The 17,129-nt window shown below is 36.9% G+C and overlaps 1 protein-coding gene across 11 annotated transcripts in view; it reads right to left on the bottom strand.

The window, feature by feature from the left end:
* Positions 1 to 17,129, bottom strand: part of BCAS3 (BCAS3 microtubule associated cell migration factor) — a 485,409-nt gene that overhangs the window by 265,231 nt on the left and 203,049 nt on the right. For all 11 annotated transcript variants that reach the window (XM_036033603.1, XM_036033602.1, XM_028521954.2 and 8 more), the window contains 2 exons: positions 16,273 to 16,438; positions 14,252 to 14,352 (listed from right to left, as the gene is read on the bottom strand). In XM_036033603.1, the coding sequence (XP_035889496.1) occupies positions 14,252 to 14,352; positions 16,273 to 16,438 (267 nt within the window). The remainder of the gene's footprint in view (positions 1 to 14,251; positions 14,353 to 16,272; positions 16,439 to 17,129) is intronic.

Genomic DNA, 17,129 nt, shown 5'->3' on the forward strand with positions numbered 1-17,129 from the left:
CAACTATATTATATCAGTCATTTGGAGTTTCCACGATTTCTGTAGTCCACATCACCTTAATATAATCATTTTTCTCGTCTTAGTAAATATCTGTATACCCTGATTAGAGATACCATCTAAAGCTATCAAACAATGGAGAAAAATTACATTTTGTTTTCAATTTTTTTATTGTATTTCACAGCACAAAGGAATGTGCTGACATTCCAGGAAGCATCACAGGTGGTGACAGAAACACAGTTCTTTGGGCCTCGACTTTACCTTCTCGAAAACACCCCTGATGAATGAGAAGGTTCCATTTTAGAAAACATTGGTTCTGTTTCACATTTAAAGACGTATATGACATAACTATGGAAAGACCGCTGGCACCTATAAACAGCCTTGGAAGGCCAGCAGAGTGCGAGAGAAGAATAAAAAAAAAAAAAAGCCTCAAAATATTCCTTATAAAACTTAGCTCTGACCCAGACTTGACATCACATAAGGGTGGTTCCGACGCTCTTCACGTGGTCTTAAAACAAAGAAAGCACAGTAGGAAAGACAAGAAACTGATGCTGTAAAGGCAATGAAGGCAAGTCAGTGCTCGTCTCTTGACCAAGTTCCAGGAGATCACACGGCAAAGGCCTGCTGTCACATGCCGACAGCGAGGGGAGCAGACTCCGACTGCAGGGGGCAGTCCGTGGTGCTCACCCGCCTCCCTCAGGCCGCAGTCCCTGGCCTGAGTGCCTCCCCGAGATCAGAAAAAACAATTCTCTTAAAGGAGAATTTCAGTGATGATAGAAGGTTATACACTATCAGAGTAAAGATTTTTGAATTAAATAGTATGAGAATTTAGGTGCAAGATGGACAAACACAGATGCAATTACGAATTGAGCAGGAAGGCTGAAGTACAAAGTTTCCCTGTTACTTTCTACTTTTCTGAAATAATCACTAAATACCACTATGCAGTCAGAAGAGCCTCAAACATATAACGCAGCAGAAATTATTACTTTTCATTACTTAAAGGACAGTAGCTAAGAGCAACCCTTCTATTAATGGCAAAGAGGTGTAGATACACATATAAGAGGCACTGCCATATACTAGACTTTTCTTTTAACAAAATCCATATTTATATAATTATATTTCCTATGGTGGAGAGCAACTATAATTAATGAATTCCCCTCCTTCTCCTAATGCAGCCATTTGTCAATTCAAATGCGGGATGTCCAATCAATTTTGATGTATTTAGTAAGCAATTTGTCAAATGGTGCTATAATCCAGTTAATATATTAATTCTTGTCATGCAGAGAGTTCTGACAACTATAAGGTTTTCTGTTAACTGCTTTGGAGAGAAAAATCTGTGCTGGGGCTCCATGGCCAACCTTTAGAGATAACATCTCTATGTCCCAATATCTGAGAGTATGCCACAGTGCTGTCCTCCTGAGTAAAAGCATTTTCCTGCATTAGACACCCGGGTTCTACGGGACAGTGTGGCTGCTAGCTCGTTATAATAAACTGGGTTTCTATGAATCCCTGTGTGTCCCACATATGTTTAATAAAGTGAGCAAACCAATGCTTGTGACACTAAATGCAGAGTGTGCAAGCTTCTAAGAGAGAAAGAGGACTTCACTAATCAAGTATATGCATGTTAACCTTAAACAGTACTTTCATAAAAAATTTCTCCTGTCTTCAAAGTTTCTTCCTATGAGCAATAAAGAAGTGGCTCTCAATCTTCTACTTTTCCTATCCCAACACGCTTCAGGTGAATGACTGACTCCTGTCATTTGCTTCACACAGGCACTATCCTGAGGCCACACAGTGAGTGACTCGTAGTCAAGATGGTTGGAAGGCTGACCTTCAGTTTACACAAGGTGAAGCTCTGAACATAATTTTTTTTACTTTGTAACTACATTTCACCCACTAATCACTATTCTACTTCCATCTTTTCCCAAGTCTATCTACACATTGGGAACTGGAGACAGAACCATGGGACGTGCTGACCTTTCTGGAGGTGGTCCAAACTTATACCACGGAAGAAATCTGGACTATAGAAACCAAGGGAGGATAAAATCATCTCCCGAACCTTTCAGTGGGAGATTTAATCACCATATTTGGACAAAGCAGAGGACTAGAAGGCAGGTTTTCAACACATCCAAAATAACCGCCAGGGCCACCCTGGGCACATTTGGTGATCACTCTCCAAAGGTGACAGCCCTCTCCATTCACTATATCTGATCCTTTTTATATTTCTCCATCAAGAACTGCAAAAACAGACAGAAGGGCAAATCCTTCCTAGAAAAAAAAAAGCTGCAAAAACTGGCAAAAAAAATTTTTGATAGTAAGAAAAAGAAAGGAAAAGGGAACACACTACATTCATCTTCCAGACAGCAGGCTCCCCTTAGCCCCTTTATGAGCCAGACAAGAGCAAAGAAAAAAAAATTGCCAGAGTGATTTGGCACAAGGCTACACATTTAAAAACCTGCAATGTGCATAGTCCTCCAGACTATCGGCCGTCCTATTGTTTCATGAGGCTGCTGAGAAGGTGCCCTATGTGTCAGAAAAGCACAATGAATATATTTCAATGACCTAGGGGGCAGAGGTCACTTATTATAAATGGATAATGAGACCTAATGCAGTGCTGTGAGTATGGATAAAGAAAAGGTCTCTCCATAGCCCCTGGTGGATTGGTCATTCAGGCTTTTATTTCCTCTGCACACTTAATGGAGTCAAACAATTGACAGAAATTCTATAGAGAAGGCTGAAACTGAGAGAAACAACTGTATTCTAACTCCCACAGACAGGTACAAACAGTGACCCTGAAATGGCGCCAGAACTCCTGTTACTACTAACAGCGCAGACAGCTGGAGCATTCCCCCTAAACTCCCACTTAGCCATTTCTCAGCAATTGACCTCACTCACGGAACTGATGGCACATCAAACCACAAGCTCCTGCCAACACCAACCCATTACGGTATTGCAGGTGAGAGACACAAACCCTTCTGTTTCAGCTCCTTATTTCTGGAGAAAAGTCAAAGATATCCCTGGACCTTCCATCCCATGTCCCCCCTACCCAATTTACAAAATGCACATTCAGGGATAGCTGTACATTTACGTGAGAACCTTAAACTCAGTAGGATAGGGTAGGTGACATCAGAAGCAGAGGTACTGGTGGACTAGAGGCTTTATGACCAATAGATTATTTTTCTTTAATCTAGCAGAATCAATATCCTATCTCAGTCAAATCTGCCAGTCCAATGGCATAAATATTAATAGCATCGATGACAAAGAATGTACACTCTCAGTTGTACTTTTGAAAAAGCAGGTCACACAATAACCTAAAGAAACACTAAGCTACTAGTATCACTAGAATTTTGTAAAATAAAGTAAGGAAAACATTTAAAAGTATTAAAAAGGCCATTATATTTGTTTCATTTTAATTATAAGAACAATTAGGACTAGAAGGTGGATTGATTATATAAATTATTATTTTCCAAACAAAATACTAGTAAATAATTGAGTAAGTACTAAAACAAATGACAGAAAGGCAAAGATTTACTTCAGAATCGAGTATAGATCTATTGTAATAGAAAGGAATTTTGATGTTATAACATCTCAACAATAACTCAGCAATGACAAGAAAACCCAACAAACCATAGGTATGAAGATATACATAAAGACACGGGTATTAATAGGGAGCACACATCCCATAAACACAAAGGGAAAGAAGAAGGTAATCTAATCCAACCTTTTCAGTCCATCATTTATAAAGCTTGCAGGCTGCTGATAGTACTTTCATTTAACTATATGACATCTTTTCATTGAAGAAGAAAATATATTTGATTTCATCATGTTCCCCAAGTTATACAACATACATATGGCTAAATTCAGGGTCAATGTGTCTCAAGATTATAGTCTCTTGAAGACTAAAATTTCATTTTACTAAAATCATTTCTCTACAGAAGGACTCGTGTCAGTTGACAAAATTAAATATAAATAAGAAAAAAAACTGTCAAATATAATTTAATCTGAAGTGGTTTCCAAACTACCTCAGATATTTAGACCTGGACAGAGCAGCATGACACACCCAGTGGCCAACAATGGACTATAAATACTCTTTAAATAAGTCCTACATTACAAGTTTCCTCTGCAAGAGAAAAACATTTCATTCTTCCCCTTCCACCCTTATCCACTCTTGGGCAAATATTTATTATGGACAATGCAAGGAAACATTGTTGAGTGCCTCCATCACAGTTGGTACATACCACAACAGCAATGCAATCCCGGATGTTAGGTTAAATCTAATGTGATGTTCAAAAGAGAGAAGCTCAGAAAATTGCAGCATATTTAATTGCTTTTCCGGGGAACTGACAATGACCTTGGTAAAGAAGACCAATTTTTTTCTTCCTTTTTGTATCAATGTGTTCAAAATATGTCATCATTGTGTTATAAAGCCAAAAAATAAAAAAGGATAGTAAATATCTAAAACGACTCCATTCTAAACCCAAAAGTTTAACTTTATAATAATACAAGGGCATATATTTGCTATTCTTAGTCTCGTGGATGTAGTTTGTAGGCTACAAAATTTATTTGGAAATCAACATCTCTAGAATCTAACCTTTAACTATGCTGCTAACTTGTGATTTCATGCTTCTGTAACAATGTCAGGTACATTTACTTCATTATATATAAAGACTTTTTTAAAAAGAAGATATATCAATAGACATCCTAGCTATTAAATACAATAAAACCCAAAACTTAGTTCTTCTTAGTATGATGAAAACTAAGATATAATGTAATATATAATTAAATTATTATATATTAATAATTAAATAATATATATAATAAAACCGGGGATATCTTAAACAATAGTGAAATGACATGAAAATATCCATGATTTTTACTGGTAACAAAGTCATAAGTATTATTAATATTACTGTGATTTGTTTCCTACATTTGTAATTAAAGAAGTGCTATATTTCAGAGATTGGCAAAAACAAAGTGTTATCCTCCCCCCCCCCAAAAAAAACACTAAGATTTTGGTCAAAGCAACACTAATACTTCAAAGCGAAGTTCCAGTTGGACTTCGGGGATTATAGTCTCTCACATGTCATGCAGCCTAGGGTATCGTAATAGAACCTCATCTCTTCTCTCTACATTCTCTCGGGGATAAACTTCTTTCATAGAAAGCTTACTTCAATTAACAATTATATACTATGCTCAAAAACTTTCAGAAGGAAGCTCAAATTATAAATAGACATATGGTAGTTTGGGGGTTATTTCCTAGATCCTACTATGTACACCAAAACAGATGAAACACTGCCATCACCAGTTCTCTCCCCTACTGCAGTTAACCTACTTCTCTTAATGTTTCAATGAATGTCATAACCTATTACCCAAGCCAGCCATCCCTCCCTCCTCACTTTTCATCAGTCACCTCATTTAGTCCCAAATCTTATACATGCAACCTCCTCAATGTCTCTGAAATTCAGCCATTTCTCTCCATCCCCACTGAAATTATTTCCACTAATAAATACCTTCTTCAACGTTTGAATTTCTATACCAATTAATTAAGGTATTATAGATACTTATATACATGTTCCTTATTTGTGTTTATGTTGGGGTAAGGAGTCCAAAGTCAAGTCAGCACAACTGGTACAATGTAAGATCAAGATAATACGTAGAGTTTAAGCATCTAAAGTTTGAAAAATAATGATGATCACACACTTCCACTACTGGCCATGTAAGAAAGACAGATTTATATTATCTCCTCAAATAACTAAATTAGTCCTAAGCAAAAGGTTGTTATGAACCCTAAGTAACAACACTTAAAAATTCAGAACAGAATCAAATTTACTCCAATTAATTTGAGTGCATCCTAGGAATACGAAACAATCCACCACTCCACAACATGACATTGAAAATGCCCAGCAGGAAAAAACCTATACCAAGGAAAAAAATGAATCAACAGAAAAAAGCCCAATGAAGTAACATAGTGAAAAGCAGCAGCACACAGAGGCTCTAACATCTCACATAAAATAAATGTTCCTTATGTTCAAACATTGACTTAATGAGGAAAGGCAGGAAAAAAAGATATATTTTTAAATACATAGAAATATAAACTATACAAAATAGATAGGAGGGAAGAATTTTTAAAATTGAACAAAGAATCAGTGAGCTTAGAAAATATCAAGTGGTGAACATACATATAATTGGTGTCATAAAAGGAGAGAAAGGGATTGACAAAAAATATTTGAAGATATAATTACATGAAAGTTTTCAAATTTGATGAAAACTATAAATCCACAGACCTGGGAATCTCACAAGCCCCAAGCAGAAGAAATCCACAGCACAGGTTTAATTTATTTTCTATGTTTTTCCATATTATTTCTATTTTTTCTATTGATCTTCACTTTGACCTTTATTATTTCCTTTCTTTCTTGTACTTAAATTTTTTCCCTCCTCACCCTAAGACACTTCTTCATTACTTTTAGAGAGAGAGGGAGGAGATGGGGGGAAAGACAGACAGACAGACAGACAAACAGACAACGTGAAAGAGAAACAGACTGGTTGCCTTCTCAACGGTGCAAAGACCGGGACTGAACCTGCAACCTGGGCATGTGCTCCAACTGGAAATCAAACCCCCTACCTCTCGGTCTATGCAACATGGCTCCAGCCATCTGAACCACACAGGCCAGGGCTCCTTTCTCGTACTTTAAAATGCTTAAGTTTTTCTAGTTTGTGAATGTGGAAGCAAAGGTAACTGATTTTAGAATTCTTCCTTTTATAGGACAGGCATTTAGTCCTATAAATTTCCTCTTGAGTACTGACTTAGGGCCATCCACACATTTTCTACTTTTCTTTAAACTTTTCATTTTGAAATGATTATGGATTCTTAAGAAGTTACAGAACAGTACAGAGAGATCTTATATAAACTTTACCTAGTTTCAAAAACCAGAAATTGCCCTTATACAATCCCCAGACCCTATTCGGATGTCACCAGCTTTACAAATACAATTTTATACACACATTTTGTGTGACAGAGTGTGTGTGTATGTTTGTGTATAATTCTACTCATTTTTGTCACTTGTTAATCTGTCTAACCCCTGCTACAATCAAGATACAGAACTGTTCCCACACTACAAAGATCTACCTCGAGTTTTATAACCACATGCAGCATCCTCCCTACTGCTTTGTCTCTAAGACTTGATCTCTATAATTGTCCATTTGATACTGTTATATAAACACAGTCTTTATTTCTATTTGTATTTTTTAGATTTTTGTATGCAAAGTTTCAGTTGGCTTTTTTTTTTTAACCTGGCATAATATCCATGAAACTCATACAACTTTTGCAGGTATTTATACTTCAATCAACGTTTTTTTGCTGAAGAATATTCTAAGACATGAATGTGTTTTTTATTTTCATTCAGTTCAAAATAATTTTTTAAAGATTGTATTTATTTATTTTAGAGAGAGGGGAGGGAAGGAGAAAGGGAGAGAAACATCGATGTGTGCTTGCCTCTTGAGCGACCCCTACTGGAGACCTGGCTTGCAACCCAGGCATGTGCCATGACTGGAAATACAACCAGTGACCCTTTGGTTTGCAGGCCGGATCCACTGAGCTACACCAGCCAGGGCTAGTTCAAAATAATTTCTAATTTCCCTTTTAATTTCTTCTGTGTAGCACATATAATTTAGAAGTATGTTGTTTAGTTTCTAAATATTTGTGGATTTCCCAGAGATCTGTTATTTATATGTTATTTAATTCCTTTGTGGTTAGAGGATATACTTCGTATGACTTGAAAGCTTTTAAATTGACTGAGACTTGTTCTATGGCGCAGAAGATGGTCTATATTGGTCACTGTTCCTTGTGCACTTGAATGTATTTTCTACTGTTGTTGGGTGGAGTGTTCTGCTTAGTCTGATACAGCAACTCAGGGTATAAAGTGTGTTTCTCCTAAGCAGCATATAGTTGGAGCTTATACTTCTATCCAAAGTGAGAATCTCTGAATTTTTATTAGTATGTTTAGATAATTTATAATGAGTATTGGTATGTTTAGGGTCACATCATCTTGCTTATCTGTTTCCATTTTATTTCCTTTCTTGCTATAGATTGATTGCTTTTGATTACGTACAGTTTTAACATCACACTTTATCTCTAAGTGATATTATACCACTTGCATATACTATAAAAACCTTACAATAATAATGTCCCATTTCTCACACCCCTAGCCTTTGTGCTACTGTTGACACTGTGTTTGTGTGTGCGTCACACATTCATACACACACACATTTTAAAGACACTACGTTGGTGTATATAAAAACGTGTCTATACAAATATACATACATATATATTTTTACAGACCACAATGCATTAATACTATTTTTGTGTTTACAGTAAATTGTATTATTAAAAGACTTGAATAACTACCCCCCAAAACACATATATTATATGTTCTAACCATGGTGTCATCTTTTTTCTGCGTAAAGGACTTCCTTTAAGATTTCTCGTACAGCATGTCTGCTGCTGGTAAATTCTTTAATCTTTTGTATATCTGGAAAAATGTTTTATTTTAGCCTCATTTTGAAAGGTATTTTTGAGAATATAAAATTCTGAATCAGCAGATGTTTCCTTTCAGCACTTAAAAGAAATATGTCATTCTCATCATTGTTCCTCAGTACGTAACATCTTTTTTTAACTCTGGCTGCTTTTAAGATTTTTCTCTTTCCAAGTGATTTTGAGCAGTTTGATAATGAGGTACATGGTATGGTTTTTCTTCATGTTTCTTGTGTTTGGAGATTTACTGTTCTCCTTGGATCTGGGATTTTATATCAGAGATGAAATTTTTGTGGCTATCTCTTCTGTCCCACCAGTCATCCTGATTTGGGGAGTCTCATTTCAAGTATATGTCAGCTTACAGCTCAGTAAAACTGTTTTTAATTTTTTTCTTTGTGTTTCATTGGGGATCATTTCTCTTGGTCTATCTTCAATTTCACTAATATTTTCTTCAGCAATTTCTAATTTATTCTCACTCTTATCCAATACAGCTTTCACACCTACGTTTTCATATCTAGAATTTTAAGTCTTCTTAATATTTCCCACATCTCCATCTTTTTAAATCTATGGAATACAGTCACAGTAACTTTTAGTGTTACTCTTCCTGACCCTGTATGATCTCTAGGCACTGTGCCCTCTACGATGCTCTGATGGTTGCTGTTTCCTCGGCTTTGGGTAGTTCCCCTCACCCACCAGTACTATGTCTGATACTAGAAGAAGACCCTCTGCAGATATTCAGAGTTTCAGTCTGTGCTGATCTATTCTCTCTAATAATCTGTCCAGCTAATTCCAGGTCAGAAGTTAACAGATAGTAAATATTTAGGGCTTTGCGGGCCATATGGTTTCTGCACTATTACTCAACTCTGTGGTTATTATTTTAAAGTGGCCATAGACAATGTATAAATGAAATGGTGTTGCTGTATTTTAGTAAAAGTTTTACAGTAATAGCTTATGGTAGTTTGCTGAGAGGTACTCTTCCTGGGTCTTGCTGGGCTCTGAGTGCTGTCCACTCTGTATTCCACTTGGATTCTCCATCACTGCAACACAGTCTAGAAAACCCTTAAGGAACAACCTGAGGCAACTGTAGAGCTCAGCTCATTAGTTTCCCATCTCTCAAGGACCACTGTCCCTTACTCCCTGGTGTCCAGTGACTGGAAAACAGTTGCTTTATACTCTACCCTGTTTTCTGTTACTGCTTCAAGTGGGATAGCCAATCTGATCCCTATTATTCTAGCTTTGTGTGGAACTACTATTATTGAAATGAAACCTCAAGAAATGTTCAATGAAATTAAAGCACATTATTTTCATACACAAATCAAATTGAAACACATTTCTTTGAAGGATATCTGTTTTAAACCACTTTCAGTGTTCTCCATCCCTTTCCACCGGGTGCCAAAGGCTCTCCCCACCTTTCCTATAATGCTTTCAAAGGTACAGGAAAACAATTACATTTCCAATAAAACACAGGAGGGTTCTATAGATCCCTGTCACCTTTCCATTGTGTATCAAAGCTATATTTGTATTGAAAGATCTTTTGTTACTACTTAACAAAGAAAAGTCAGTAAGCTTACGGAGGAACTTCTCATGTACCCACGTCTGACCTTCCCCCAACAAAGCTAGCTAATGTCAGCAACTTAAAAATACTGCCACTGTCCAGTTACCTGAAAGAAAAGGAGGAAACATTATTTTTCCCTGTGAATACAAATTCCCCAAGTCCATTCAGTAAGCCCTATTTTTCATTTACGATTTTGGAAGCTCTAAAACAGACTACTTTAGAATCATAGTTAAAATGCCTAATTTAGAAAAGATAATTATAGCATGTAATTTTTTTAAGAAAAACTCACTAATCTCTGCTATAATCTTTTCATAAACTATTATCAAGATTACTTATGACCAAGACAAAACATTTTTCGCTACTAAATTCTCAACTTTTACCTTTACTGAGCTGTATAACAAGATTAGATAACCATCTCACATTCACTTTGCACATATAAATTAATCAGTCTACTCAAACCATATGCACTTGCTGTTATTTGACTGGCAATTCCTATGGCTCAACCAGTAAGTAATAGAGTCCTCCCTGCCTCCACAGGAATCTCTGTAAGGATCATTCAAGTATGATTCAATGATACTCCAAAATATCTCTATTTTATCATATTATTATAGGTAGGAAATGTGGCTATAGTTACATATACAAAATTTGGCACATTTAGTTACTTCACTTTAAAGTCAGGTAAGAAGTTGTGAGTGTTTCAGGCAGGACTTCCTTTCCTTGCCCCACCAGTCACTCTTCCCAAAATTTTGTTTATCAACCAGCAGGGGATCTGTTAGGGTTACTGGGCTGGAAGGGGAGTAAGGGGCCCTTGCTAAACATCCTGCTCTTCTTTCCCTGAGGCAAAGTCTCTTTCCCATTTCAATTTACATCACTCTTCGTCAACTATTATTATAATTTACAAAGTTTGCACAAGTCTGCTTCATGTGGTCCACAGGTCCAAATACAATCAAAGAAAATGCTTGCCACATTTGTGAAGTTTGTGTTAGAGTTTTACTCCAAATGGTTACATTTGAAAATACTTATATATTTTTAAAGATTTTGTTTATTTATTTTTAGAGAGAAGGGAAGGGAGAGAGGAAGAGAGAAACATCCATGTGTGGTTGCCCCTACTGGGGATGTGGCCTGCAACCCAGGCATGTGCCCTGACTGGGAATAGAACTGGCAACCCTTTGGTTTGCAGGGTCGCACTCAATCCACTGAGCCACACCAGCCAAGGCTGAAATATGTTTAGTAATGTATTTATCAATTGTCTTCAAGTTAGGAAATAAGAGGTGATTTTCAATATGGTTAAGTAAAACAAAAAAAATCCCCAGCATTACATATGGTATACATATGGTGTATTTGTGTTTCAGGAGGTCATATTGTTTCAAATGGCTTCAGTAAAGAGCACTGGAGAAAAAGCAAGACAGTAATAAGAAAGTCTTTTTTTTATTTTTTTAACTTACTGATTTTAGAGAAAGAGGAAAGGAAAGGGAGGGAGGGAGCAACAGACAGACAGACAGACAGACACAGCCATCAATTTGTTGTTCCACTTATTTATATATTTACTGGTTGATTCTTGTGTGCACCCTGACTGCAGATCGAACTCAGAACCCTAGCATATTGGGAGGATGCTCTAATCAACTGAACTACCTGGCCAGAGCAAGAGGGTCTTTTTAATGAGGTTCTAACTTGCATAAAGGGCTCAACAGATGGGCAGGCAAAGGCATTCTCTCTAAACTGGCTTCAGCATTGCTTTTACCAATCATATTTCAGGCCTTTAACTCTCTGACGCAGATGTCCATGTTTTGCAGGCTGAACTCCTTCAGTCATGTAATACACTCACATATTCAGTAATCTCAATCAAATAACCTTTCTTATGGAAGGCACAAATTCTGTGTCTATACTTGCAATGTAAAGAAGCAGTATAATACTTATCACAAAATTGCCTGTCTCTTAGGCATTTTTTACCTATTAATTATAGCTATAATAACATTTCACAAGATAAGAAAAAGAATATTAATTTTTATCCATCACTTGGATAACAGATATTGTCAAAATCAGATAGCCAGAATAGGTATTTCATTATTCAGGTCCTGAAGTCTATTATTTGAAAATATGCACTTTTGAGATAAGTAACAACAGTACAGAATGATGCTTAAATGTATATATTGTTTTATAGTTTTTAAAGGGCTTTAGCCTCATTGACCATAACACCTTTATAATAGCAAGTATTATTACTGCTGTTTTATATTTATCAAATTATTGGGAAATAGTTTGGAACTAGAACCCAGGCTTTCTCATCTTATCCCATTGTTAGTCCATCTGATATTCAAAAAGTCCAACGGGAAATGCATTATATTACACATTTTAATTAGAAACCGTAGAATCATCAGTGACTACGTTCTTTCAAATTATCTCTAATTCCTTTCTATTCCAACCCTGCACTACCTCACAGATTTGTCCTGTGTTCTCTGTAATACAGTCTTAATTAAAGCCCTCGCATCTTGCTCCAGGATCACCCAGCTTCCACTCCCCTCCCTGCCCCTCCTCTGAACCTCCTTTTACAAGACTGCCAGAGTGATCGTTCTAAAATGCAATTCTGATGGCGTGGCTCTGATGCCTGGAAACATTTGATGGCTTGCTACTGCCTACAGTGGCGGTTCGTAAACCATGCACCTGGAGATTTGTGAAGTTCTAAGAACTGGCCAAAGGTGTTCGGAGCTGCTAAAATCAAGTAATACCGAGGAGCTTAATTTGCTGGAACAAAAATATTAAGGGATAAAGACAGTTGCATTTGTTTTTTGCCCATGCCACTTTCTTATATATCTGAGACTTGCAAAATTAGTTAATTTTCACCCATGATGAGAGGGTAGAAGAAAATGTACTCACTATTTTAATTAAATATCATACCGGTGTGATGTTTTTTCTAGTTCATATGAAGGAGTTTAATATAGGCTTAGATAATCTAGAACCTAACAACTTTTATATACTCTGCTTTTGAACCAGGAAACCACTTACATACTACCCCTCTCTGTAAAGACTTTGGCAACCGAAGTCATTGCCCTCATAGTTCATTGTACAACCCAACTCCTCACAGATGCGCCCACCTCACTGCATTTCACTTTTTCATTAAATGCCTATCTCTCTAAATAGACAGTGAATTCACTGACAACAGAAGAACAAACTATTCACATCTAAATCCCAAGTGCCTGACACGTAGAAGCGTCACTCAATAAAGACACAAAGGAAAAATCAGTGAGTTCAGTTATATAAGAGAGCGAGACTGCCAACTATTTCTCACAATTACGGAGTTTTGTAACTGTGCAGCAGAGTCAACAAATTTTCTCTGTTTTCAGTATAATATATAACACATTACATATTATAACATAAAATAAAAGTTTTAGAAATACTTTACTTCGTGCTATATAAACACCAAGTGAGAAAACAAGTTCAGTACAACGAAACCCCATTAAAAACATAATGTTGATTTTTAGGAAGTTTCTTTCAAAACATGCACTGCTCAGTGCCATGACGCTTAATTAAGGATCCAGTCAATTCTACAAAACTGAATTATAATTGCAAAGAATTGTTAACTCTATGACCACAAACTGGATAATAAACATTAAATTGTCTTTTCATAATTCCCCTACAAACAAGGCTGTATATTTTCTCCTTAAGGAAAAAAAAAGAACCCAAATCATCTCTGCAAATGTAAGGGCTCAGATATGAAACTAAACGAAACTAAACAAAACCAATGCAGTTGCAATCATTACTTCATTACTCCAAGTAAAATACTACAGAAAGAAAAACCTGCTGATACAGTTTTTAGTGAAAAGTGCTTAACTGTTTTCATGTCAGAAATAGATACCAAGTTTTATGAAAGTTTATTATATCCTGGTATCCTCTTTTTTTTTTTTAAACTTTTCAGCCCACCAGGCATGGCCTTGATATCAACTTACGTAACTGCAGGGCTACCTCTCCTGGCCAGAGAAGACGAACAGCCAGAGGCAACTCAGTGCTAGGTCTTACAGTTTCTATTGTGGTAAATAACTCCCTGGCCTCCAGCTACCTGTTTACTGCCTATGGACAATGGACCAGTGGTAATATGCATGGTTATATTAAAAGTCAGCATTTTAAGATGAAATCTCAAAATGCTGCATGGAAGGAACAAAGCAAGAACTACTCACGGCCAGCGAGCAGGAACTGGTAATACTGCACAGCATCTGCAGCGAGGAGCAGAGGGTGGTTTGCATTAAATGGTGGCTGCAATTCATTCCACTGAGGCGTTCTAAGGAAACAGCAAAAGAATATTAGTATTTAGGCTTAATAGATGGTATGTAAATCACCATCACTGTCACCACGTACAGACATTGATACAAACTCACACTATCTTTGTAATCATTAAAATGAACTTGTTGGAGTGCTGAAACCTGAAGCACAAGGCCATCTGCTCAGAAAGAATAAAAAGGTGGCAGTGAGTCATACAAACTGCACAGAGCCAGTATCGGTTTGAAGCAGAAGCCCCTCCATCAGGACAGACTAGACATTCAAATTACTGGACGGAGAGGAGGGGCAGATTTCTAATTTTACCTAATTTCTGACAATTGTTAGAGCTCTCTGGTCTCAGAATATGTGTGTATTTTCCAAGAAACTAAAGCAGGTAAAAGCGATTGGAAAAAAACAGTTATATTAATGGTTGACTGATTATAGACCTAACTAGCATCCGAGTTCCAAAATAAGCCACTTATTTCGACAATGATGGTGCAGTAATTTTAATTAGATCTGTCCCCTCATGAATGGTTTGATAAATAAGATATTGATCAGATTAATCTAGTGCCATAAAGCAGTAGTAAAGAATGCTGGAGCCTTCGAAAATTAATTTAAGAATATTTTCAAAATGTTGAACGGAAAGGGGTCAGTTTTGTGTCCGTTTTTGTCTGCTTGCTCCCATACATACGTCAGGGCCAGTTCTCTCCATCTCTCCTGCACCACTGCACTCCATGCAGGACAGGCTGACTTGACCTTGTTAGCTCACAAGGATGCTAAGGACTAGGTACTTTTAAGGACTCTGAGTAATAAACACTTCTACAGTCTTAACCTTTGTATCTTAGGGAGTCACTTTAAAGAAAACCTTGCAATCTATTTATATTAGTTTCCATTCTCTTTAGTGGCTGTCTCAATGTACACTCTATTTTAGTGAGCATCAGACTGAAAATAAGAGGGAGCACTAAAGCTCTGCATGTGGAAAATTAAAACAAAACAAACAAAAAAAAACACCCCAAGTCCTAAAAAAGGTCACACAAAGATTCAAGGAGGAAGGAGTTCAAAAGGAGGTATTCTCCAAGGCATATAACAAAGACAACTGAACACACAGGACCACACTAAAATCTGTACACAAAATGTTCTTCAGAGCATAATTCATGGCAAGTAAAAAGTGGACATGCCCATCAACTGATGAATGGATTAAAAAATGTGGTGTGTCCACCCAATGGAATATTGTTTGGCCATAAAAAGGAACAGGGTTCTGATACATGCTACAACATGGATGGACCTTGAAAACATTATTCTAAGCGAAGGAAGTCAGATGCAAAAGGTTACATTTTGTATGATCCCATGTGTAAGAAATGTACTGAGTAGACAAATCTAGAGATGGAAAGTGAAATGAGTGACTGCTAATGGGTACGGGTTTCCTTTGGGGGTGGTGAAGACTGAGTACACCACACCTACTGAAAATTCACTTAAAATGGATGAACTGTATTATGTGTAAATTATGTCTCAATTTTTTAAAAAAATATCAATACATGCCACAATAGGGATGAATGAAAATAATTTTGCTGGATGAAAGAAGCAAGACAAAAAAAGTACACACTCCATGATTTCATTTATATATAAACATCTAGACTTCTACCATAAAGTAACCTATAGTGACAGAGCAGATCAGTGGTTGCATGGGGCTCCACTGGTGAGTAGTGGTAAAGAGGGGCAGGAGGGAGGGGGTAAAAAGTGGTAGTAGATACCATTTGCAGGCAATGGATATATTCATAAAGTAAATTATGAGATGGTTTCCACAGCTGTATGCTGATGTCAAACCTTATCAAATTGTATACTTTTAATATTTTATACAGTGGAGCTGTTAAAAAATGCATGTTGTATATTAACTGTAATTGAAAAAACAACCTTTTTCTTAAACAAAAAAAGGAGGTACTACCTAACCAGAGTCCAGCTGGCTCGAGGTGAGGTCATCATTTCCAGTGGGGTGTCATCGCTAATCTTGGGGGAAGTGCTAAGCGGCCGTGGCTCCATCAGGTGCTCCACCAAGGTCCCATAACAGCTAATAATGTAGAGAGATTCAACGACGACTTGTTTGGCCTGATCTACAAGCAGAAAAGCAGAACCTGGATGTTTGACAGTGACAAAAAAGGAGCATGGCATAATTTTTACAAGTTCCTGAGGCTGCTGGGAGAAAACAATGCAGGAATTTTTTTCACATGGTGTCTGCCCCTTACCTAAAGGTCACCTCTCATTTATGTATATACTAATGAATATAAAAATCTCTATGCTGTCAAAATTTTTTTAAAAATTTTAAGCAATGTATTTTAAGAATGATATAAATATACTCAAAGTTCTAATATAGTGGAACAATATTTTTGGTCTTTTGTATTTGTCTACAACATGTGTCCCGCATTATGAAAAATCAGTGATTTTAGGTGGGACGGGGAAGAGGGACTGACAAGGAGCAGTGAGTGGACTGTTACACCGGACGTACCCACTCGAGTGCACGAGAGGCTCTTTGCAAGCCTAAATCAGCACACCTTCTAACTACATTCTCTCGGCAAACTTTCTCTTTAAAATTTCTGGATTCAAACAAACAAACAAATAGAAAACACACATATCCTCCTCCCCCAAATTCTCTTCCTTCTATCAGTGGGATCACTGCCCCCATGGTAAACGAAGACCAGTCATACTTTGAGGTCAGGTGTTGAATATGGATCTAATCAAATGACTTTATACAGAGTACACATGTCCTCAGTACCAAAACAGGTTTAGTCCTCTCTCTCGGGTTTT

The sequence above is a fragment of the Phyllostomus discolor genome, chromosome 8, assembly GCF_004126475.2.
Source record: "Phyllostomus discolor isolate MPI-MPIP mPhyDis1 chromosome 8, mPhyDis1.pri.v3, whole genome shotgun sequence".
Taxonomy (NCBI): Eukaryota; Metazoa; Chordata; class Mammalia; order Chiroptera; family Phyllostomidae; genus Phyllostomus; species Phyllostomus discolor.